The sequence below is a fragment of the Strix aluco genome, chromosome 10, assembly GCF_031877795.1.
Source record: "Strix aluco isolate bStrAlu1 chromosome 10, bStrAlu1.hap1, whole genome shotgun sequence".
Classification (NCBI taxonomy): Eukaryota; Metazoa; Chordata; class Aves; order Strigiformes; family Strigidae; genus Strix; species Strix aluco.
This window is the reverse complement of record NC_133940.1, coordinates 15,333,375-15,358,235: the sequence shown is the minus strand read 5'-3', so window position 1 is coordinate 15,358,235 and position 24,861 is coordinate 15,333,375. Positions and strand designations below refer to the sequence as shown.

Below are 24,861 nucleotides of genomic sequence, written 5' to 3'. Positions count from 1 at the left end.
TCTTTTGGGACTGCCTGAGCATTTTTCTTAAGAAAATATCTCAAGTTATTAAATGCTTGCCAGCGATGCACTTGGAACAGTGCTAATCTAAAAAAATCGCAGGATGTCCTTTTGGTTGCCTGAGACTGCTGTGCCAAGGTTCCCCTGAAAAACAGCACCGAATGACTGTTTTATCTAAATCACCCTACAAGATTGTCCTCTCTCAGACGCAATTTAATTGTGTCATACGCCCTCCCTGCTCTAAAAGCTCTTACTCAGACTCCTGTGCTTTAAAAGTTATTGAAGGAAAAGTGGGTAGAAAATGAACCAGCTTGTACTATGCACTCAGTGGGTGAAGTAGTGGGAAAGGCAAGTCAGCAGGGATCCCTCCGGTCCATGTCCTAGTGAGCCAGCTGCTCATCCACCCCAAAGCAGAGCTTTGCCACAGCAGTTCAGTCTATAAGCTTGCAAGTGCCTGCTGGGATCTGGCCTGCCGGTCTGAGGAAGCTGCTTGGCCCCAGTGAAATGAAGCTATTTATACCTCAGCATGGATGCTGTCCTCAGGGCATGCTCTTCCTCCCATTCAATTCCTGTGTATATTTGTTGAAAGCCAGCAGGCTCTTTTGGGGACAAGAAAGCTGTTCTTCAGTGAGGGCTTTACAAATTGTGGAGTTAAGTAAGGCATTCAGAACGTACCTACAATTTTATTCAATATTTAAACATGTCTTTTTAAGGAAATTGGTCTGACAGTGTCTGGACATCACTGAGAGACCCATCAGTTGTCTTCAAGTGAAGAAATTCACAGTTCCCTGTGAGTGCCAGACAGGGGTGAGGTCCAAAAGACATCTCTCTAGACGTTTTGTGGAGAGAGCAAGTGCTCAGCAGGGTGTTTATGAGACTGAGCCAGGTGGAGTGAGAAAATGTTGAGCCAGACCCTGAAGGCTGGAGATTCCTCTGAGGTTACAAGCCATTATTGCCAAAAAAGGAAGGGGAATGGTATTTTTTCCCTTCATTCCTGGCCTGCTGCTTGACACCGAAATGAGAACATGATTGTATCGGAAGCCCCGCTTATTGGCTATTATTTCCTGTGCTTGCTTCTGTTTTTACAGCCTCCCTGGTGGAGTTTCTAAGCTCTGTCAGAATCTGGCATTCAGCAGCTCTCCCCCCCCCACCCCGCCCCGGTGCAATTGAGCTGTGACCCTTGCACATCAGTCGGATCATAAGGGACCCGAAGGCAGCAGGGTCAGCCACCATGCCTCAGCTGTGCACTGACAGTCTGGAGGGAGGGAGAACTCAGGATTTTAATCCTGAATAATTGTTCCCGAGGCCTTTTCTACTTCCCGCTGCAGCTGCAATTAAAAAGCAAGACAACCCCCTTCTCCTGTTGCCCATCTCCTTCTTGAAAATACAATGTAGTTTAGGGCTGCAACAAAAAATAGTTGGACATTTTTTAATGGCATTGTTTAACATCATTGCAAATCTGAGGGATAATCTCTGCAGTGAGACGCAGCGTCTGGTCAAACACGGTGCTGCAGTGCTGCACAGGAAGAGCAGCCAAGCAAGCCTCTCGTGGCTGCGGTCAGAGAACAAGGCGAACGGGGGAAGCCCACTCTCAGTCAGAATAGGCCGTCTCTGCTGAGCCAGCTCTCGATCAGTAGCAGTAAAGACAAGTTTTCACTGCAAACTAGCTGCCCACATAGGGGCCCAGGTCAGAAAGTCTCATGTGGATGGCATTTCCACTGCAAATGCTGCCAAAGCCAGCTAGCCCGTGTCTTTTGCTTCTATCTCCTGCAATTACCCTTCCCAACCAAATGGGTACTTCCCTGTGAGGAACATACGCATTTATTTCAACCTTTGGGATCCCTGTGCCAAAGGAAAGGGCAGGCTGTCTATTTTGTGTTAAAATATAGAGAGCCCTCTCTACAATGTTTCCTAGGGCACATATAAAATTTAACACGGCTTAGAGGAGGAGGAAAAACAGACAAATCAAGCAAAGATTTGCTCCACCTTCCCAAAGGGCTATCCCAGGCCCCAGCCTAGACAGAAGTCAGGACTTGCAGCTCTCAGCTATTTGAAATACTGTTACTGTCAGCAAAGCAACTGTCTCAAAGTATAAGATAGTCCTCAGGGCATCAGCTGAAAAAGCTCTCTACATCAGCTAAAACGCTGCCTCAGCTTTTGCAGTGATTTCCCCTTGCAGTCCCCAGCTCTATGTAGCAGTAAGGGATTTGCTACACCTTTTTGTACCACTCAGTCAATGCATCAGTAGGAAGGAGCATAAGCTCAATTCTGTTTTGCTTCCCTCCATCAGCAACTTGTCTGACATTGTTACTGTGGTAGCTGGAACTGGCCACATCTTGCCAAACAGTGTCTAGAAAAGTTCATCCAAGTTTCCAAGCTGTGCTTTGATTCCTGTACACACACACCAGTAGTACTGCTTTGCTAGAACTGTACAGCTAAAGGAGGCAATCTCCTCATCACAGACATGGGGCAAGCACGCCAGCAACAGACATCCTCTACTAATTTTTATGCAAAGCAGGGCTGTTATTCTGTTTCTTGAAATAATTATGGCCATAATAGGGCTGGTTCTCAAACACTTCAGAAACACAGGAGTCCCACCTCCTCTGACCAAAATACCGTAATTGGCACAAAATGATGTATGTGAACCCAATACATCAGTGTTGGCTCTCACACAAGGGCCCAAGTACACTGGGGTAGAATCACCAATTCCTGTTTGGGCCTCATGTGGTTCACTCTCTGAATACATAGATTGGTGGATATTTTAAGTGTCTTCCCACACAGAGCAATTCAGCTGCTGGTGTTTCACCATCTCAGTGTTACGGTGTGTTAGGAACATGGCAGGATTGAGGGAGTAATTTGTTTACAGTGTAACAGAAGATACCCCTGCAGAGAATTTGAGTTCTGGCTCCTTTCAAAGTTCATATGGACACCATGAAGCACCAGCACTTCAGGCAGCACTGCAGGCTTGAGCCATAGTACAGTCCTGCCAGGATTCCAGAGCACAAGAACTGGAAATCAAATTTGAAGCAAGACAGACTTTTATATGGGAGCACAAGTCCTGTTTATCTGAAGGAAAAAGGGGGATGCATCCAAGCAGCTTGCCCTGTCAGAGCATGCATCTCACTGCTTGTCAGCTCCAGCAGCAAGGCATCCCCAAGGAAGGTATGAGCTCTCCCTTGCTATTGCAAAGAATGAGGAGGAGAGGTGGTACAAGTACTGCATCAGGGCAGAGTGTCCATCAACCACTGTCTCTTCTTTATCAAACTGTACAGCCCAGAGATGTGAAGCCCCATTTTTTTCATCCCTTCCCCACCAAGGGAAATCTAAAGAGGATGGAAGGAGCATGAAAGCACCCCTCACATGAGATCATATTTTGGTTCTGATGTTCTTTGAAGCTGATTTCTGCCTCCTAAATTCTCTTGACAGTTCACAGAGATAATCCAAATGTGAGAAGCAGAAACGTAGGGCCAGGGTGACAGCCCTGACTTGGGCTTTGGCTTGCTTTCCAGAAGATATTACCAGTGAGAACAGAGTTGGAGCTGCATTTCTTCTTTCTTTCATGCTGGAGACACCGAGACAGCTACACTTGCTGTCAGACACTCAGCAAGCTGAGATAGGCAAATGCTGTCCTGTCTGCTCAGCATGGAGCCATGCAGATAAGCTGGCTGTCTCGCACAGACTGGTGGAAGGGTTTGGCACCATATCCTAGCTAACAGTGTTTAGGACCACATGACATGGGAATATAGGCTATGTCGCTGTGCAGGACCCTCTCTTTTGTTCCTCAAGTATTAAGGGCTGGATCCAAAGGAAAACTAAGATGCTTTCCATTCTGAATCAAGACCTTCTGTATCTTCAAATCATATCCTAAAGCGTCACTTTTAAGTGGAGGAGCCTTATAAGATATGATGGTGAGCGAGCAGCATAAGTTCCTGGCAGTAAGTCAGTGACAGCACTTGACATCCCAGCAGGAAGAGGTAATGATCCTTTCCTTCTAAATGAAGGTCTGGCAGCCAAAATCACACACACATTTCCCCCACTTCTTCCTTCCCATTTCTTATCCATTCAGTAACTGCTAGTTGCTGAACTTCACTCAAAGTCTGTGGCTGGCAGCAGTTAATGTACGAGACCTGTTCTTAATGATGGGACTTCAGGTAAAGCTGGTCAAAATTTTCTACAAAGTCTATGCCTTCCTAAAATCTAGTGTTGTGGGAGTCAGAATTTATGAATTCTTCTGATGCTTGAAACGTAATTTCAGCCGAAGTATGGAGACATTTTTTTTTTAAACAAATCCTTACATGTTGGCTTTTATTTGTTTGGCAATGAGAAGCATTCTGGTTCCACAATTTTTGAAGTAACACTTTTTAAAGTAATAATTTTCTCTACAAATATTCCTGTGTTTGTAACAGTAATCTCTGGGGGAAGAATGTATTTCATTTGACCAAAACAGAATGCTTCATGTTGACTCAGAATGTCTTCTGGGGGTTTTGCAGTCACTTTTGTTTTGCCTAAAGATAAAATATTCTGTTTTCTGTTTAATCTAAACATTCCACCACCAGTTCTTTTCATTGGCCTGCCAACCTGAAAAGTCCTTTATTTTCAAAGATCCAGTTTCTAAACAAGTGACTTTATAGAAGTTACTCCTGTACCTAGAAGAAACTTTGATGGGTTACCAGGAGAAATACAGCAGACTAGGCAATTGCCTTGTACAGCTTCCCAAAATACTCTGACCAAGGTGTCACTTAACTGTTAATCATCCTGTTAACATAAAGAACAGATTATAAACCTCCTCTCAGTGTTTTTGACCTTGATGAAGACAAACTTCATGGGGATTATGTCAAAATGTGAATTTAAAGAACCCGTGAAACTCTGCTCAGGCTTCCCAGCCAAGGTATGACAGAATGAAGAAAATAAATAGTGAGGGTGAGAGAATCATCTTTAGAAGGAACAAAGTAAGAAGCAAAATGAGAATGTTCAGGAATTTCACAGACATACATAGCCAAGGATGACTGTCCTCAAAGGCCATTTAGTGCTTATCATCTCTGTGGGCTGATGGATAGTATCTGAAGGGAGAGGTGATGTTATCTCCACAGCTTTAGTATAATACAAATATCATGAGACAAATTGCCATCACAGTGTATGAGCAGCAATGAAAAGCACCCAAAATCCTGTACAAAATCCTGTCTCAGGAGGATGTTTCAAACACGCAGGCAGGTGATACAATGCTGAAAAGTAAAGAGTTGTAGGAGAGCCAGAGACTACAACATGCTGAGCTCCTGGGGTATAATGCTGAGGGCTTTTAAGTCCCTTAGCTTCATCAGCTGGCAAGACAGGACCCATGAGTGCCTTTGGAGAGTGGGATTCAAATGGCAAGTGAGCATGACATAATTACAGACCTCCACCACTTCCTGGTAGATAGTCACCTACATTACAGATAACACTAAACAAAAGAACAGATGTCACCGCGAGGCGAAGGAGTCCCATATCTGTGTTCGCATGCTGTCACTGGGGAGGCTTGAAGAGAGAACTGCACATTCCCCAGGCAATTGCTATTACACCACTGAGTTAAAAGGGACCCTCCCTAAACTCATCTCAAGCAGCAATTAATCTCCACCTAGACAAAAGAGAATCTAAACATGAAGGGCTTCACTGTCTGAAGGTAAACAATGTTCTTGTAGGCACTTGACCTTTGAGTTGCTTTTGTGTGCGTACTTGATTTTTCTGCCTGGCTCTGTCCCTGTGGCTGGACAGCCGGTCCCCTTCCCCTCCACTGTCCCGCTGCCTCTGCTTCCTTCACTTTGCTGTTTGTGTTCCCTCTTGAGCCGTGCTGGGTAAACAGTAACACCCTGGCCTGGCTGCAGTTTCCTGCAAACTTCCACTGACCTGGAGAGCTAGACAGCCAGTCTGAGACCGAAGGGAAGGGGCCTTTCCCTCGCCTTGGAGCTGGTGCTGCAGCTGATAAGTCCCTAACGTGCTACAGCTCTTGTCTTTCTTCACATATAATGAGCTTTGCAGCCCACAGTAAATTATTCTTTTTAATTATCCTATGGGAATTGATGGCTGTTTATGGGTAAGATTCATAGGGCATATTAACTTCCCAAGTCAGGAGGAACAGATGTGCCAAGCTACAGGGAAATACCCTGTTTTCATAAAGTGTTTCTTTGTGAGAATTTTTTCTCTTGGAGTTCAGTGTTGGTAACTGCAGAGAGGACGGCACCTGCATTTCCCATGCCTCAGCTCTCCAAATTGCAACAGTTGAGTGCAGTTGATTTACACCATCTGGAATTAGAGATCTTCCTTGAGGCTAAGGTTATCAATTTTAAAGAAAAGTGACCCTGTCCCTTTTGTTTCAAGAAGTTATGTCTCTGGGAGACTTTTTTACAAGGAGTTAACTGATTGCTGATTAACGTAAGGTGGTGAACGTGTTTGTAAAGCTGGCAGTGACACTCCCGATGTTCCAGCAGATCATTTTTCCATGCCACAGTCAGTCTGAACTACTTAGGAGTTTCATGAAGGATTCAGTTTTTTGTCTGCACAAACCATAACAAAGGTATCAGCTGGCAGTTGATTAGTTCCCTATTCAGTATTTATTCTTTGTCATTTTGTTAAGATCCAAAGCTGAGCCACTTTATATTTGCTTATCTGTTAAGTGAACAGTCCAGCTGCCTGGAAAGTGCTCTTGCTCAGAGCATCTCCTTCCCAGTGCAAGTGGGCTTGCTCCTGCTTACATGGGGTTTTAGAGCAGCTGGACTAAGGCACAAGCAGGCTGCAGGATGCACAGGGGTTTCCTCCATTGCTCTGTGTCCTGGTACTCTTTAGCGCTTGATGATACTATTTTTGCTTTTGCACAGAGTTTCACAGTTAGGGAGACAAAAAAGCCTCCCTGACCTCACTGACATACCCAGGGTTATTTAGTAAGTGCTTGACCTTCACCTGCAACTGCCTTTTCCTTTCATTCCAGCCACTCTCCACTTGATGTTCAAAGTGTAGCCCTCACCTCATGTTTAAGCTCTGATGTCAAAACTGTAGTAGTTTAGCCCTGCAAGTAGCTGCCCCATTAGCATCTTCACTTTAGGAGTTGCTCCACTAACTCACACAGGTATCCCACCCTGTTTAGGAGCTCCAGTATTGCAGGTTGAAATAGGGAGGAAAGGAGGCCTTCGGCAGACAGAGAACTCTCTTTAGGCTAAGGCTATAAACTGGATAAAGCACTGAGATAACACAAATTATAGCCATCTGCTTATTGCACAGGGCTCTAAGAAACCTCACTTACTGTAGGAAAGAGAAGGACCCATAAATTATAAACCCTTTTTCTCTTTTTTTCAAAACAGAGTGAGAATAATGCCCATGAGACCTGACATCCACTAGAGATTAACAATCAATTGCAGCTCAAGCCATCCTCCCCTTTCCCAACCTAATCTTTATAACCCAGAAACTGCCTTTTGCTGTTCTTAATTGCACATCGATTTTAAAACACTATCTAGATTTCAGATACTGATGGTAGAAGGCTAGATTTATATATTTTGGCTTCCAGTTCAGATTGTAGTTTATGATCTGGGATAGTGTAATTCTAGCTACTGGCTAGACATATGGCAATTCAGGTGCAGGCTGCTATTAAAAATCAATTAGGAATGAAATATAGCTTCTGTTACATACACTGTAAATTCATGCTTCCCGTTTAGGTGTTCTTCAGTAGTTTAGTACCACCATGATGAGTATTTGTCCTATTTACAGCTGAAAAAGTAGATTATTTTTAGGTCTGTTGTGAATCTGAAAATTTGGAGGAGGTCAGTCTCAGAGGTAGGGAGAGATGATGGAGGAGAATGGGGTTAAATAATTGTTTTTTCTCCCTGAACAGGAAATATTTTTGAGAAATTTTATTCTGTTTTGACTAAGATATTTCAATCATTGCATAATTCAATATTTTCTGACATTTTAGGATTATTTAACTTTTGCTTAGCTGTCTTCTTTTGATTTATGTTACTTTTTAAACAAACAGTGCTATTCTGAAATTCCCTCTAAAAATACTGGCACAAATATTTTTAAATCCAGTGCTTCCATCTTTTCAGTCAAAACAATTAGTTAAAATTTGATCCAAATTTGTGAATAGTTTGGTATCAAGAAGCTCCTTTTTCCACAGCAAATTTCCTCTTGCCCTATATTCTTGTCCTATCCCCCTGTCACATGGCGCATCAGTTGTTCTCTCTTTTTCTCCATAGAACTAGAAATAGATATGAATACACTTCCCCTGACACTTTTTTGCACTCCCAGTATTTGTTGAAAATACACAAAAATCTACTTTCTCTGCTTTTTCCTATAACAAATAATCCAAGGATCTTCTTTTATTAATCTAAGGAACTTCTTTTAATAATCCAGGGTCTTCTTTTAAGTAGAAAGGCCTTTCATCATTTGCACCAGCTTTAAAATTGGCTATAAAAATGTCATCGCATTTGATACCTCCAAGTCTGGTTTAGCTGGAGAGCAAGACAGCAGAGGTATTAAGCAGCACTAATGCTCAGAGACAAACACTTAACACATTTTTGTAATGTGACTCAATAGAAGAATTTAGAAGACCTGTTTGGGAAAGTGCATAGGACATTGGATTGACTAAATATTTCCTATTAGTTTTAGGGACTGGAATAAGCTACAAAGTTGTGGTCCGGAGATCAGGTTTCTCAGATCAAGGCTTGATTAGAACCAGTGTCTGCCTAACCAGAAAGTTCAGATGTGTACATGGAAACTTCCTACATGTGAGGAGATTACAGGTCTAATTTTTTAATTGCAATTACTTTCTCTCACATAATGTTTCTTGCAATGCCCTTACTTCAAAGTATATGCTTTTTTGTAGACAACACCACTCAGAATTAATCAGTGGCATGGGATAAAAGCTGACATGAAAAGACATTACTAGAAATAATAGACACCATCTAGATTTCTGGTCTTTATCTTCTGTTTTACTGCCTCATGTTCCGTGCTACTGATCATTAAGCACACATCTCTTGTACTTGCATAGTGACCCCAGTGCCTTTTGTAAAACATCATCATAACACATGTGACCTTCCTGATACACACAAGGAGCTCCAACCAACATTTGGTCTCATCATGATGAAGCACGTGGTACATTTTCTCTGCTAAAAATCCCATTCCCAGTTCTCAGAGCTAAAATTAAGCTATCAAAAATACAAATGGCAATGGTCTCAACCTCTGCCTTTCACCCTTCATGTTTTTGTGAGTGAAACTGGTTTGGGTTGTGGAGCAAAGGAACTCCAGCTCTGCACTAGTTCTTTGAAAAGTAATTCCAAGTGACAGCACTTATGTATTTCCATGACATTCCTGAAGCAAAGACTATTGTCATTAGTCAAGAAATGAACACTGATATCCCCAGATGAATGACCTGTTCCCATATGAGTTACCAGTCATGGGGAAATAAAGACAAAGCAAGTGAGATAAACCAACTCCATGTTTTCCTTTGTCAATGGAGCTGTGGAAGAGCAAATCCAAATCTCACGCTCCATGTTCAAACTATTCTGCAGGTCACCAATAAGCATAGCTACATCACTTACTTACATATACACTTGTTACCCAGAAAAATTCAACATAAATAAGCACTTCACCTACTGTTTAATTACAGATCCTCCAGCATGGAATACACAGCTCCCTGCTAGGGTCCAAAGGATGAACATTTGTTTTAAATTGAAAAATGGATCCCCACTGATTTGAAGCAAAAGACTGTTTGCCAGGAATGGAGTACTGGGAAGAAGAAATTTTGGAGGGTTTCAGTTTTAGACTCTTTATTGAGAGTAGGCAAAATGGCCAACAGCCAGAAAGGAAGACTTGGAATTTTAAAACTCCATGTACAGGATTCTTTTCCTCACTAGGTAAAGAAGTTAGAGAAATGTTTTGCCATCTTTTCATGGAGATTTTAGAGCTTTCCCAGTTTTGCCAACAGATGAAGGAGGGAGAGCAGTCTGATACAGTAATGCAAGGATTAATGGGATGAATAGTGTTACTCCAGCACACTTCAGCTGGGGCTTTCTTCAATCACAGAGCAACTGCCACAACAGTCTCCCCATGCAAAATGAGAGCATGCATTTAGGTGAAAGGATCGGGGCCAGCTGGCCTGACACACTGGTGCTAAACCAAGATGATCACACCATTCAGGCTCTTAAACACAGCCTGGGGCTTTGATTTTTGTGTTTGAGAGGCACCTGATCACAGCTGAGGCTATACGCAGCCTTTACTGGAGATACTCTTGCACTGTGCTGCAGTCAGACCAATGCATGCTAAACAGAGGGGCTGTAAGACAGGAAAAGTGCTGGCTACTGCTGCGACAGTATTTTGCCCCTGCAGAGGTACAGGTCATAGAATCAGAATGGTTTGGGCTGGAAGGGACCTTAAAGATCACCTAGTTCCACCCCCCCTGCCATGGGCAGGGACACCTTCCACTAGACCAGGTTGCTCAAAGCCCCGTCCAACCTGGCCTTGAACACTGCCAGGGAGGGGGCAGCCGCAGCTTCTCTGCGCAACCTGTGCCAGTGTCTCACCACCCTCACAGGAAAGAATTTCTTCCTTACATCTAATCTACATCTACTGTCTGTCAGTGTAAAATCGTTACCCCTCATTCTATCCCTACACTCCCTGATCAAGAGTCCCTCCCCATCTTTCCTGTAGCCCCTTTAAGCACTGGGAGGCCGCTCTAAGGTCTCCCCGGAGCCTTCTCTTCTCCAGGCTGAACACCCCCAACTCTCTCAGCCTGTCCTCACAGAGGAGGTGCTCCAGCCCCCTGAGCATCTTCGTGGCCTCCTCTGGCCCTGCTCGAGCAGGTCCATGTCCTTCTTATGTTGGGGGTCTGTCCAGGTCCCTCTGGATGGCACATCCCCTCCCTCCAGCGTGTCGACCACACCACACAGCTCGGTGTCACCGGCGGACTTGCTGAGGGTGCTCTCGATGCCCCTGGCCCTGTCGCCGCCAAAGCCGTCGCGCAGCGCCGGGCCCGGTAGCGGCGGGGGTCGGGCGCGGCCCCGCCGGGGAACTGTCCAGCACAGCCCGGCTGAAGCGGCAGCTCCTCGGCGGGCCACCACCGGCTCTGCTCTCCTCGCCCAGCTCTGCCGCCAGCCCCTCGGCTGTGGAGAGCAGGAGGCCTCCCGAAGATCTAGAAGTAGCATTGCTGTCTTGATTGGGTAGTGCGTGGAGTTTTACATGTATTTGCACAGAGACGTTCCATTCTGGGCAATTTCTGGATGAACAGTGGGGTTAGATCCACCAGCAATAAGTAATTTACTTTTTTCTCTATAACAAATTCCTTAATATTACATCAGAAATTAGAGATGAAACATGGCATGAGGATACAAGGGTAGTTCAGGAAGTACTTTAATGTTCTTCATCAAGAAGGACACTTTTCCTCATTATACAACATCGGAGAACAGGTTGCCTACACTATAGGTGTTTCCCTTTTCCAAAGCCCTAAAGTGTTTGGCCATTGTTGAAGGCCTCCTACAGATCCATAGTGATGGATGTGTCAGCCCCAGCCGACTGAATTCATTACCAATTTAACCCATTCGGGAGTAGCTACGCATTCTATTGAAAACTGACTTTAATTTCCTCATAGCACATCCATTTTTAAAGTACTGTCAGAATACTGTAGAGCACCGTTTTGCAACCTAGATTGTTCACAAACCTTTCCTGTCAGCTATTTCCCAGGCTTTAGGTGAAGCCATTTCCAAAATATAATTAAGTGTGTGGAGGCAGATCCCATGCCAAGGATAAGTGGGTTGAGGCTATTGTACAGGGTGCAGATCCTTTCCTGTCAACAGTATAATCCAAACCAGAAGTGGCTGACTGCCTACACTGTGTGGTGTAGTTGGTATTGCATCAGCTGAATGGTATTTGAAACTTTATGCCATAAGAATATCAAGTCAAAGAATGCTTTTTAGAAAAATCTTGAAGGTTTTAGGACTTCACAAACATTATTTTAATTTTCTGATGACCATCACTGTATTCATACAATGAAAAATCAGTGAGTGAGACTCAGAAGCTTTATTAATTTAAACTACCTCATTTTTTAAATTTATTTCTCCTGTATATGTATATCCTGTCTGATTTATTGTGGCAGATCTGCAGAAAATCCCAAAGTTCCCCAAGAGTGTGACCAACTTACTTCACTGTTAGGTTAAACAGATTATTCTTGCCTGGATTTGAATATGGTGGGTCTACATTCCCTTTTTGCATGCTTTCTGCATGTTCTAGAGGTCCTCACTTACAGAAAGAAGCTTTTTTCTTTCAGTAGATTTACCTTAACTGCTGTAAACCTTTTGTAACACTTAACTGCTGTGGAATTCAGGGGTGCTGCAGTATAATATCACCTATGAAAGAAATCCAGAGCACTGGGGAAGAGCTTACTCCAGTGCCATGAAGACCAGTGGAGCTGATTTATTAACTTCATTTTTACAGATGGAGAAGGGATAAGAAAAGGAGTTTTTATAAGATTACACGGCAAACTGGTAAAATAGGGGTAGAAATGGGGTATTCCGATTCTTGGTCATTGGTTATAATCCCTAGATGACACTGACATTTGCAAACAAGCAGGATGTGACTGGATGTCTGTCACATGCTACAGTGAGCCTTCTATGGGCAGTTAGCTGCTCAGATTACAGTGCCCTTCTGGTCATTGATCAGTAAAGGAGCAGTTTTGCAAATCAATGTTATTTTCCCTGCAGACTACAGAAATCCATTTGTGGAGATTCACCCGGAACATCCCGAAATAATCTACATTTTAGATGCTAACAGAACGATTGTTATCCCTTGCCGAGTTACCTTGCCAGATATCAAACCTAAGCTTACCCAGGTAAGTGACTGTTTCAGAGAAACTCAATCAATTCAGAGGTCTGGGCTGCCAACACAATGAGTAAATATACAAAATAAAATGTATGAAGCTAGGTAAATTTCAGAAAAAAAAAGCAAAGATACTGAATATCCAGAAGCACAGTCCTACTCTTCCCATGTATTACTACTGAACTGTGTACAAGAGTGTTTTGGGGATTAGGCTGAGTTTATCACATATTTTTCTCATCTTGTGGCTTGATGTTCCTCCATAAATTGGCAAAGATAGATGACAAGGCAGTATTTTTTTCAAAAGTCTTTGTATAACACCTGGTTATTAGCTATCCTCATGAAAGCTTCTCTCTTTTATACCTTGAACCTCTTCAAACAATTGCCCACTTTTGCTTGATTTCATAAATTTAAAACAAGTTTCAGTCTTGAGAATAAATGGCTACAGCATGCATCCCTTTGGCAGCAGTTACATCTGAATGTCAAGGTTACAGCACGGTCTGTGGAGGCCAAGGCCATTTTGTATAATAAAAATGGAAATTTAAGGTCTGGGTCTTCCTCAATTGATGGAGATCTAGTCACTCTTATAAAGGGCTTTAGAATTGCTCTATAAAGAAGCCTATCATGGAGTGAGGAACAGAACATAGGTCTCCTGGCTCCAATCCTGCCTTTTTCCTAATAGGTTATGTGCCTTTCCATTCCCCTGCTAGGCTGCCTGCTTGAGCTGTCCTAATGGGAACAAGAGCTCATCGTCTGACTCGGCTCCCTTTCCACAGCCTGTCTGGAGAGGCTGTGAGAGATGAGATTGTTCTGCTGGATACGGTGTGATAGCAGAGCACATGCAGACAGGCTGATGCTGTGCTGGTAGAGGGGTCTGAGAACCTCTGCTCCTCTTAGCTGTTAGATGTCTTAATTGTTGGATGTCTCTTCCTCCTGGGAGACAGGACTTGAAACCATGGAGGCCTGAGACAGTGCTCCGGCTCCTGCTGAGACCAATGGCAAATTTCCAGTAGACGTGCAGAGGGACAGCACTGGCCTTATTGCTTTAGCAGATCTCTATTTTTAAGTTTTGTCAGTAGGGATTAAAAAAAAGGGGGGGGGTGGAGGGATGGATAAGGCTCCTCTCCAGTCATAGCTAATCACTTTAGCCTGGATAAGTGTTATCACCTTCTCCTCCTTGGCTATAAAAATGAAACATCCCATCTTATTTTAGCCTACTTCAAGCAAATTCATTGCTGGAGTACTGCTGCTGACTTCGGCACAGTCACATGAGCCTAAATGTGGCCTTGGAACCTCAACCAAGCAGACCTCCACATTTATCCCCTTATTTATAGGCAGCCCTGCTCTCCCTACTTGCCAGCTAAATTCTCTCCTGGTAATTTCTTCAAACACAAACTGAAGTCCTTTACCTTGCTGCAAGCTGCTGGTGGAATGAAATCTCCACTGAAATCTCCCTTTTGAATTATGAAGAAAATTGTCCCCAAAAAGATTTTTCCCCTTCAAGAAAGAGCAGCTGGATTGCAGGGCAGGGATGTAGATGCTGAATGAGGCTCCCTAAAGGAACCCTTCTGAGGCCATGAGCTGGAGAGACATCACTACTCAAGGGAGTAGCTTTGGGAGGCGTGTGTTGGCTTCGGAAGCTGCCAGCCCTGGGCTCCATCTATGGAAAGTCACCGCTTGTTTTGCCCTGTCTGGGAATTTCATAGCGCCCTGTGGAGCCAAGGTGGCGGCTTCCCGTGCGAAGAGGAAGCGGGGCGGGAGAGGGGTGGAGGTAAGGATGGGGGAGGAGAGGTGAATAAGGCGATCAGACAAATTTAGAACATCCTCTTCTTCCAAATTTAATCTCCAATAGACAACGAACTTCAAAGGGAGGAAAGCCACTGTGATTTCCTTCAAGCAGCATTGACGCTTTTGGTTTGATTGTTTAAACATATATTTTTGAATATTTTATGAAGATGTTTAATATGTGTGCAGTGTTGAAAAGGGCCTCCTGAGTAGGGTTATTTTTTCTTTCCCCTTCCCATAGCCATCAGGGAGCAGGGCTGCCAAACCATGAAGTTCAGCTTTATCACATTTTATTATTCTTGTAGAAAAAGTACTTTTTTCCACTGTAAATTAAGTTCCTTATGTTACCATTATACTTTAAAATCATTGCACTCTCTGGCCTTTAAATATGTATGGGGAAAGGTACCTCTTGCTAATACTAAACAGCTCCCAGCTAATGCTACATATCATCTTTGTTATTAATAAACCCATGCTAAGACACACAATTCAAACTTTTAATTTTGCTTAACATGATTTTAATTCTGGGCAAAAAAAGCATTTTCAGTCTTGTCAGATCTGTTTACTCACTGATCTGGTTCAGTATGCATTTGCCATTTACAGCTCTGACCTTCATGGGTGTTAAAGCATGATTAAGCCTCAGGTCTCAAATCTTTTTCTGTAATTTTTCTGAATTTTCCTAATGTTTTTGAACAGAGATGCCACAGCTTGATTACTTTGAAAGTATTTACATGAAATCCATGTTTCCTACTACTGTCAGAAGAGAACTGCTGTTCCAAAAGAAAGCAACTGTCTTGCTGTGCCTCCTTCCCCACAGCAACATCACCAGTCACTGCTCCATGGTCATAATTCCTTTGTCTTTGGGCTGTGCTGAAAATGTAATAACAAGTGACCTAAACCAATGCCAACCTGATCAATTGTGTATTCATATGAGAGGTATGAGCACCAGCTGAAGCTGATATTTCTTTGGAACAGGGGTATTATTTAAACTGAATCTTGTTTAAAGCACACTGCCATACAAGAGTACAGTTTGTTTGGAGACAGAAAAATAAATTGCATGCTGCGTAACAACAAGAATAAGAGCAAAACTACTGGGGAAATTCCCACTTGTAGTCCCTAGTGCAGTTCTTCTCTTGGTTAGCTTCAAAAGCTAAAACAAGGTAGCTCTGAAAAGAAAAATATTAACTTGTCTCATGTTTGAGAAGCCAGTATCTGATAAGAAGGAGGGAGAAGCACTGTGGAAATAAAGTTAGTTATCATGTGGCAACTGCAGGCAGAGTGAGGTTTCCCCAAACCCTTCATTTTTCAGCTAAAAGTGATCTCAACACTCCTGCAGCACATCCTCAGTCCTAAAGAGCCTTCCCGTGTCCTGCTGGAAAAGTCAGACCTACAGCCTGTGCCTCCATTCACCTGCTTGCAAATAGGCTGAAATGGGTGAATTTCAGTCATCTGCTCTTTTACAGACTCCTGAGCTATTTGTCTGCATTTAATTTCATGTATTTCTTGTCTACACTATAATCCAGGATTTTCAAAATGATTGGAAAGTAAATTGTATTGTCTCTAGCAAATAGAGGATTTCCCTGTGTGATAATAATAATAATAATAAACTAATTATTCCCACCACCAAAAGCTAACCTGCTTGACATTGGTGCTGTCCAAGGGTATATTGAGGGTTCATTCTTATTAAATGAATTTTTGCTCTAGATTATTTTCCACATTCGTCTTTTGTATCCTCACTTCTTCCTCATAAGCAGAACTTACAGATACTGCTTTTTCAAGAATCTCAGAACATTACAAGTGTTTATGAATTTAGGACAAACAAGTCTGTGTTACCAAGTCCCCTTTTTTCTGCCATGCTATGATTTACTATCTTAAGTCATCCAGGCTGCTCTGTGCTTAGCGGAAATCAATAGGCTGCTTTGAAAGTGTCTCATCCCTTTCTGTGATATAGAGACAATCTGATGACCAGCCATAGACCATAGGTTATAGATGACCGCCACCAGGTGAGTTACTGACATGAATAATTCTGATTTTTTGGGGTCTAACTTCACACATTTTTAAAGTACTGTGAGATCTCAGGAAAACAGGTGGTAGCTACACATAGCATTAGGAGAAGCAAATTTTGTTCTTAAACACTTTCAAAAAGATTACCCTACAAAATTCATATAAGATAGGCATAATTATTTCCAGTAAAGAGATGAGGAAATAGGACCTACAATGGGTAGCATGGTATCTTGCCTAAGGTCTGAGAGGACTGGGGCTACTGAATCAAAAGCTCCAGTTATGATGTCCAAGTTTTGAATTTCAAAGACAGTCATACCTCAGGGAGGGCTCTTCTATTTGCTTATGTTGATGCTGCTTAAGATATGTGTGGAATGAGACCACCAACCACTCTGAAAGGTCAAATATCTACCCTGCCTCTAAAGCAGAACAGCCTTGGCTGGTTGCCTCTATGGTCTGAGGGGAAAGGGAATGTCTCACAAGCCTCCTATCTGTCTGTTCTCTTTCAGTATCCTCATTCTGTAGATGTGAACTACAAGGGGATGGTGTGGGACCCAAGAAGAGGATTTGTCATCCCCTCTCATTCTTTTGTTTACTCTGGAGTAGTCACATGCACTGCAAATGTCAATGGGAGTGTGTTCACCTCCTATTACCTAACACAGAGATTGGGTGAGTGACTGCTGTGTGCCAAGGAATGACCACAATGTTTCTATTTCATAGCTCAGCCCTTGGGTATTATTTCTTGGTTAGCCTCAATTATATTTGATATATCTAATTGGTATGTATCTGTAGCAAGTCCAAGCTGGAACGCTAAAAGCAAACTCATTCTTCCCCTTTTTTCCTATTCAATAGAACCTGGATTTGATCCACTCCTGGTTTTGAAAAATTACCAAGTGTTGAGGTGGTACAAAATAAGAGTATTTTATTCAAACCCCCCCCAAGGCTTTGTTTGCTCAGATTGAGCTATATTTACATTAAAACAACTGCTGGTTTAGGATAAACCAAACTGTAGCTTTCTTTTTGCTTCTGGTCATTAAACACATAAGATCATGGTATACAAAGCTCATTAAACTGCTAATTCAAACCTTTGCTTTTTTATACAGTTTCTCCTGGTGATTCACTATACCCTTTCCCTTGTATTTACAGTTGAGCTTCAGCTCAGAATTAAAATCTGAATTTGAAGCAACTAAATATTAAATTTTTGAGTGCTGGGATTTATATGAAGCCAATTAGAATTTATTTTTCCTTTGTTTTCAATGTATGTTCTTTCTTTCCTTATTTATATATTTTTGACAGAGGAGAGTTTATTGTGACTGCATTCCTATTAGATCATGGCATCCTTCTATACAATTAGCACTCAGCTTTAAACAACAGGATTGTAAATTTGTATGGCAGCCAAATAAAACTCCTGTAAATCTCTCTCTCTCTCTCCCTCTCTTTCTTCATTGTTGGTGTAATTATTTTTTACTAGAATCATGAATGCAAAGGTAAAAAATCCATTAGGTTATCCCTCTCTAACCCAAAAGGACACAGGCAATACCTTACTCTAGAATGTGTTACTGTACAGTGGTCAGATGTGTGTTTGGTATGGGACACCATAAACATCATACAGTCTTATTTCAGAGTTGATATATTTAGGGCAACAACAAATATATAAGACCAATATTTGGGGATCCCATTCAGAAAGGAAAGGTAGCTGGTTGTCAGAGGGCAGGAGAAACATGTTTCATATTTTACAGAAATTATCCTCTTGCAGATATGCAAATGTTGAGGCACTCAGAAGGATAAGTGACTTTTGAAAAGTTTTTCTGAGAATGGCTGTGTTGTTGAGAAATGGGGGCTGGAGCCAAACATGGCAAATGCAAGAAAAGCAATTAATAAATTACTGTGTCCACGTGTGATCAGTTAGCTTGATCAGATGTTCAGGCGTTTATACAACTGACCTAATGTTTCCATTGTGTGGGCATTTCCAACAATTTACATAGAAATGACAGAAGAAGGTGAGCTGTTTATTTTGGAAAGGGTGAAAGGAGCAGATGTTGGAGAGGCAATGGGGATGTGGTTAAATGTCATTGATGTAGAGAGTGCTGTGTGGTTATACCTTTGCTTTTTTTCATTTCAGAGGTCAGAGCACAGAACCTGTCTCTGTCAGCAACTCCCAAAGAACTGCTGGTTGGAGAAACTCTCAATTTGAAGTGCACAGCAGAAACCTTCATCAACGGGCGCATTGAGCTCATATGGACATGTCCTAATGGGAGAGTGAGTTGATGAAAATTCAGTATTCTGCTTTCATGCAGTCTCCTCCTACCCAAAAGAAAGATCTGTTCACAGGGCTGAGTAAACCCTAGCTGCTACTTATTCTGAAATATAGCCAACCATTTGTAAGCCTACAACTGACTGTATTTTTAGTCTGGATGAATCTAAAACTTCTCTGACCATACTGAACCTGAAAATTAAACTGGAAATCTCAGGCTAAATCTATGTTTGCAAGAAAAGTTAGGAGTGTATGTTTCTTGTTGGGAAGAATAGCCATCTCATTTCTTCTGGACTGTTTGTTGATCCCAGCTCACAGTGGCAAGTCTCAAAGGCAGCCATGAAGGTTGCAAGTTGTCAATCTGTTCATCCAGCTTGGCATTTGTTAAGTAGGAAAAAGTGAAACAAAAGCCAATTGTATCTGTTGAAATCCCCACCAAAGAATGAAATTTAAATTCTGAGTGTAGGTTCTTGAGCTTTCTGTGGAATGTAATATAAAAATGCCAAATTTGAAGTAGAAACATGTAAGAGACTGAGCATTTGCTTTGATGTACTAAAACCTTTCAGTTCTCCTAAGGAAAAACAGAGGGAAGAAGGGGTACTTTCCAAATCAGTTCATTTATCTGAGATACTACTCACAGTTCTGTTTGACGCTTGGAATTAAAATTATTGCTTTTTTTTTTCTTTTTAGTTCAGCAAAATATACATTTCAAAGAAGCATCTAAGCCTCTTGGAAAAGTGTAAAATGTGATTCCTAAAAATTGATTATTTTTGACTTATTTTGTTTACTTAAAGAAAGAATGTCTAATTTTGTTTTAGTGAAGAAACTACAGAAAATAGAACATAGAATTTATAGAAGTGCAAGCAATATGGTGTTACTGAATTTTGTTTCTAGAATCCCATATGACAGAAGATATTTGTTTTTCTATGAACCCTCCTTAGATTTCTAATATTATAAATGTAAAATTTCTTGGCCAAATCTCTGGGATCGAAAATCCTATCAGAAGCGATAATGCTTTCTAAAATTCTTCAGTAATTTGCATTGGCACTTGGCTGTCATAGTATATTGTATTTCTTTCATAATACATTTCTTTTAGAAAGTAGGAGTTTTTTAAGACAGAAAAATACTGACTGTGACCAACAACAACAACAAAAACCCAAACCAAAAACCAAAGCACAACTCTGATCCTACAGATGCCAATGGCAGTTTTGCCCTGAGATCCCTGGGATTTTGTCCCTGAGAAGGGCTGATCTGTGATGCATCTCCTTATTTACCTGGCTGCCCAGATTTCAGTAGAGAAGTGCCACAGTTCCACTCTGTGTCTCTCTCTTATTAGACTTGATAATGAAACCTCACACAAGAGCTCTTCCTGCTGATTTGTCTTTTATATTATTTATTTCAGTGACAGGAAAATATGATAATTTTGATATGAATCACTGCTTTTGTTTACTGGCAGACTTTGAAAGGATGAACAAAATAATCCAGTTTATGCTGCTTTTTGACCCCTTTTTTTCTGACTTTCAGCACCCTTATCCTAAAAGAACAATGGACCAGAGTGATACGGTGTATAAAGTTGGCAGTAGCTTCAGAATTGAAAATGTCACCATGCAGGATGGAGGCCTGTATGTATGCAAAACACTCAACGTAACAAGGCTGGAGGCCAATGTCACAGTTACAGTGTATGGTAAGTTCTGCAGCTAAACCAGAATACCCAAGAAACAAGATTGTTAAGCTAAAGGATAATGCCACATTATTAAATCTGTTGATATGCAGATGGCATTAGGAAGAATGCCAACTAGTTAAAACTACCATTGATCATCTATGACCTCTGATCAGCTATGAGAGAGTTAGCACCCAGCACTATGTTTTCAAAGAAACTTTAGAGAGTTCCAGACTGAGACATTTTGGAGGACATGGATTAACTGGGAGCAGAACTGTTTTGAAATACTGGTGCCAAGTGTTGCTGATGCCGTGGAAAGTCTGGCCTGCTGGCATTCACATGGACGATACCCCAGGCATTTTCACACACTGCTCCAGGGGCAATGCAGATGCATATTCTCTGCTTTAAATATAAAGTCCTTCATTTGGAGATAGACCTTCCTGGCTGCGGCTGAGCTTTGCAGGGGAACTATGGTAACAGCTTGTCATTCCATTTGGTTGTCTGCAGCTTCTGCAGATCTGTATTGCAAAAAAAACAGGGTAGACACAACGCAGTTCAAAGATGTGAGCACTGTACTGTGGCAGATCTGCCATTACTTGTCTTCATGTTCATTTCTCTTTCCAGACAAACCTTTCATTAAGGTTTCACATAAGAAAGGGCCTTACTACGAGGTTACATCAGGACGCAAGTCACTGAAACTAGCTGCAAAGGTGGACGCCTTTCCTCATCCAAATGTCACCTGGTGAGTACCATCATCTTGAGCAAAATCAGGCATATGCGACCTTCTTTTGGGCTCCTGCCTAGAATAGTTTTTCACTGTTCCTTGCCACACAGATAGAAGATGAGATCTGGGAATGCACATAGCTGTGGTGTCACAGTTCAGTGAAGATATGACTCCTTTCTCTGCTGACATATGCTCCATAAAGCTGGGCAAAACATCCCTCTTTTCCATGCTGTTTTTCTCTCCTAGTCATGCAGAAAAGGTCCCTACAGGAAAAAATGGGGGGTTCACTTACCCTGGACACAGAACAGTTTGGGAGATTCAAGTAGAAAGCTATTGGGGAAGGGCTGCCAGTTTATGACCATTAGTGGTGGTCAGTCTGCAAAGAGGAAGTGCATAATAGAAGGCTGCAGGACACATTCTCAACATGAGACATTGTTTCTCTTCATAACTTCTAAATAATTTCTCCAATTCTGTACCACCAGCAATGTCAGATCCTTGCAGACAATGCAGTGAATCCTCCCAAGCAAACTAAAGGCTCCACCAGAACTGTAATGGATCAGCTTAATAGGAGGGGCAACATTCAGCAACTCCTGGAGATGTTCATTTCTCTCTTTACCCTTTCATCTCTTGTCCTCTCTCTTGCTACTTTTTCTATGCTTCATTCTACAGGGGATCTTTAACAACCCCATCCAACACCTTATACATCTTTAACTGTATGAAATCCCGTACAACAGCTGGCATTGGTTTGCCTGTCCTGGCAGAGGAGGTGGCTTGAGTGAATTAGCACCTGCACAGTGCACTTCTCCTTGGCCAGCTGAGTGCCGCTCAGGGGGGCCTGGCAGTCAGCAAAAGGTATTGGTCAGGAATGGGCTTGCTGCATTTTTTAGCAGTGAAATAACATGAAATTCTGTAATATTCAGTCAAATTGGTGGAATCAGTGCTACCAGGAGGTATTTTTAATTGTTTCTGCTATTTAGGAGATGGAAATGTTTTCGTGAATTGAAGTGGGGACCGTCCCCCTTTTCTCTGCCAAGGCTTTGTTCTCGGGGCTCAGCGTGGAGCTGCTTGGTAGCTGCCTGGGACCACCAGAGCTGCCTTCCCTGCATGTTCGAAGCTACAGCTGTTGATGTTGGAGGTCTCTCAGTACAGTTGTTTAAACGACTGTAAAGGAGGTTTCCAGCATTCTCAGGCAGTAGGACACATGACCCAGCTTCTCCTTCCACCAAGCCTAAAGCTCTGTGTGTGGCAAAGTCTGGCCTATTTCATAATCATAACCCAAATCTGCATATCAGATTAGCAGTGAAGAGGAGTCTGCTCATGCAGACTCTGCAATCCTACTCTTTAGCTAGTGAAGATCCAAGACTGTGAATTCCTCACTGACCTTCCTATCGACTGTAAATTCTTCAGGTCACAGACTTTAACTTTTTCAGCAACAGTAAAGGGTCATATATACATATTGAAAGACAATTCTGTGTAATTAATATCTTAATTTAAAACTGATACACATTTTGGCTAACCCATGATTTCCTGCACTTAGTATTGCACATGCAGCATGATTTTGGGGGCATCTAGATGTACATTTCTGATATACATGAGTTGAGCATGTGAGAGGCATTGTTCATTCAGATCCATTATAATATCTTTTTCTTGTTAGTTGGATAAAGCCATCCCAAGCACTGCAGATGCTACTCAGTTTTGGTGTGGAAGGATAAAAGGAATGTGTTTCCCTTGCTGTTTCCAAAGGGTGACTCTTTACCCACCCTAATTTGCGTAACAGTTAGGTTTTCTGAGGACTAACATGCGTGCATGCACATGATGAGCCTTGATGGGACTTTCAAAACAGGTACAGAGATGGCAAACTGATCAAGGATAACCACACTTGCTATGAGCTAGATCCAATGAAGTACAGACTGGGCATAAGAGATGTGAGACCAAAGCATGCTGGAAACTACACCATCGTCTTGAGCAATGAAATACATGGCCTGTATAAGAACCTCACCATGCAGCTGGTAGTGAGAGGTAAGGACTTGATGTTTATAATGACTTCTACTGGGTTCTTTCTCATTCTCTGTGTGATCCTACTTTACTAGTCAGCAGGAATGGGTGACATCTCCCCATGTTTAGCTGATAAGAGCTGATACAGCACTCCACATAGACTACCACCTTACTTAGGAACCACTGAAGGTCCACCTCATTTCACCACATGTTAAATCAAAGCAACAGAATGAAGAGATGGTATGAGTAGTTAGTCTGAAACTAGGTCATCTAAAGTCACTTTCCAATGAGACGTTGTGCCTCAGAAATAGCCTGCAGCACCTTTGTGTCGGGACAGTGTCTCCGCAGAGGGAAGCAGAAATGGCTTGAAAGTGAACAAACTTAACAGGACTTAAATTTTAATAGCAGTTTGGGAGCGTATCTAGTAGTGAGGTCTTAGAGCTAGGGGCACAGTTTCCCAAGAGAAGCGATGGAAGTTTTATCCCTTGAGATTAAAAACTAGCTTGGGCAAAGCACTGGAGAACATCTGTTGGGACAGGAAAAGTCCCAGTAGGGCTGATGGAAGGAACTAGATAAGCTACCCTGCCTTTTATGTCTCTCCATCATCCTGCTAAAAAGTACTTTATCAGTCTGTATTTTATGTATTCTCATTTATCTGCTGGGAGCACTTGAGAGACAGGTTCATCTTCAGGGGAATCTGGAGAAAAAGGAAGTAAATGGTGGTGTGCACTGAAGCAGGTTCACTTGATATAGAGGGAAAATAGGTATTGGAATCGCATTTATTAATCTCCCTTGCTGGGATAATGGAAGACAGAGCCACATTGTCTCTTTGCACATCCATTGCCTCTTTTAATCCATTGAATTTGGCAACAGAGATTGAATCATGATGCCAAGTAGGAGTTCAGCAAAAGTTAGTTCTGCTTCCCTTTGTATTTCCCAAGGTTCACTCAGGCAGTGAGATAGATAAAATTATTAAAATAGGTTTGCTTTCTTTTCTGTGGTGAATTTTTTTCCCCTTATCCTCTTTACACCTAAAAAAATTCTCAGTTGTCCTGTTTTGTATACTTATGTACTGTTGCACCATGTAACATCCAGCACTTGTGTTTTTCTCATGTCACCTTTCACCTTTCAGAAAGGAATAATGCCTAACAAATGGACAACTTGTCACTTAGGCACATATGGCCTTTTAAAAAGGCTAAATAAGGTATGGTAGCTTAAACCACCTTAAACATTACATAAACTAATGTGTGATTTAGGAGTAGAGAGAGATAAAAACATGCTTATGGTCAGGTATTGCAGCTCAGCTGATGAGGAGAAATGTGTTAAGCTGTGGTAATTTGTTCACTTGAGATTGTTTATCCATACAATGGCTGTGCCCTCTTGTTAAAAGAACAGAAACATTCAAAGGAAGAGAAAATTAAGAATGATAATAAACTATCTTGTCAAGGTAAATATTGGTGTTCGCATGCAAAAGAGAATGTTTACTTGAAAAGCAGCCATTCCCCAAATAGGCATATAAAAAACAAACAGACCTTGTTTGTATCAGCAAGATGCTATTTCAGGATTAAACCATCCCATGCTCTTAACTACAGTACAAGCCTTTCATCTTTATTGTATATA

The 24,861-nt window shown here is 42.0% G+C and overlaps 1 protein-coding gene across 1 annotated transcript in view; it reads left to right on the top strand.

Annotated features, from left to right (window-relative positions):
- LOC141927937 (vascular endothelial growth factor receptor kdr-like) overlaps positions 1-24,861 on the top strand; it is a 142,123-nt gene that overhangs the window by 45,012 nt on the left and 72,250 nt on the right. The window contains exons 4-9 of the mRNA XM_074835385.1: positions 12,714-12,841; positions 17,118-17,277; positions 18,731-18,867; positions 20,387-20,546; positions 21,147-21,264; positions 23,090-23,265. Coding sequence (XP_074691486.1) covers positions 12,714-12,841; positions 17,118-17,277; positions 18,731-18,867; positions 20,387-20,546; positions 21,147-21,264; positions 23,090-23,265 — 879 coding nt within the window. The remainder of the gene's footprint in view (positions 1-12,713; positions 12,842-17,117; positions 17,278-18,730; positions 18,868-20,386; positions 20,547-21,146; positions 21,265-23,089; positions 23,266-24,861) is intronic.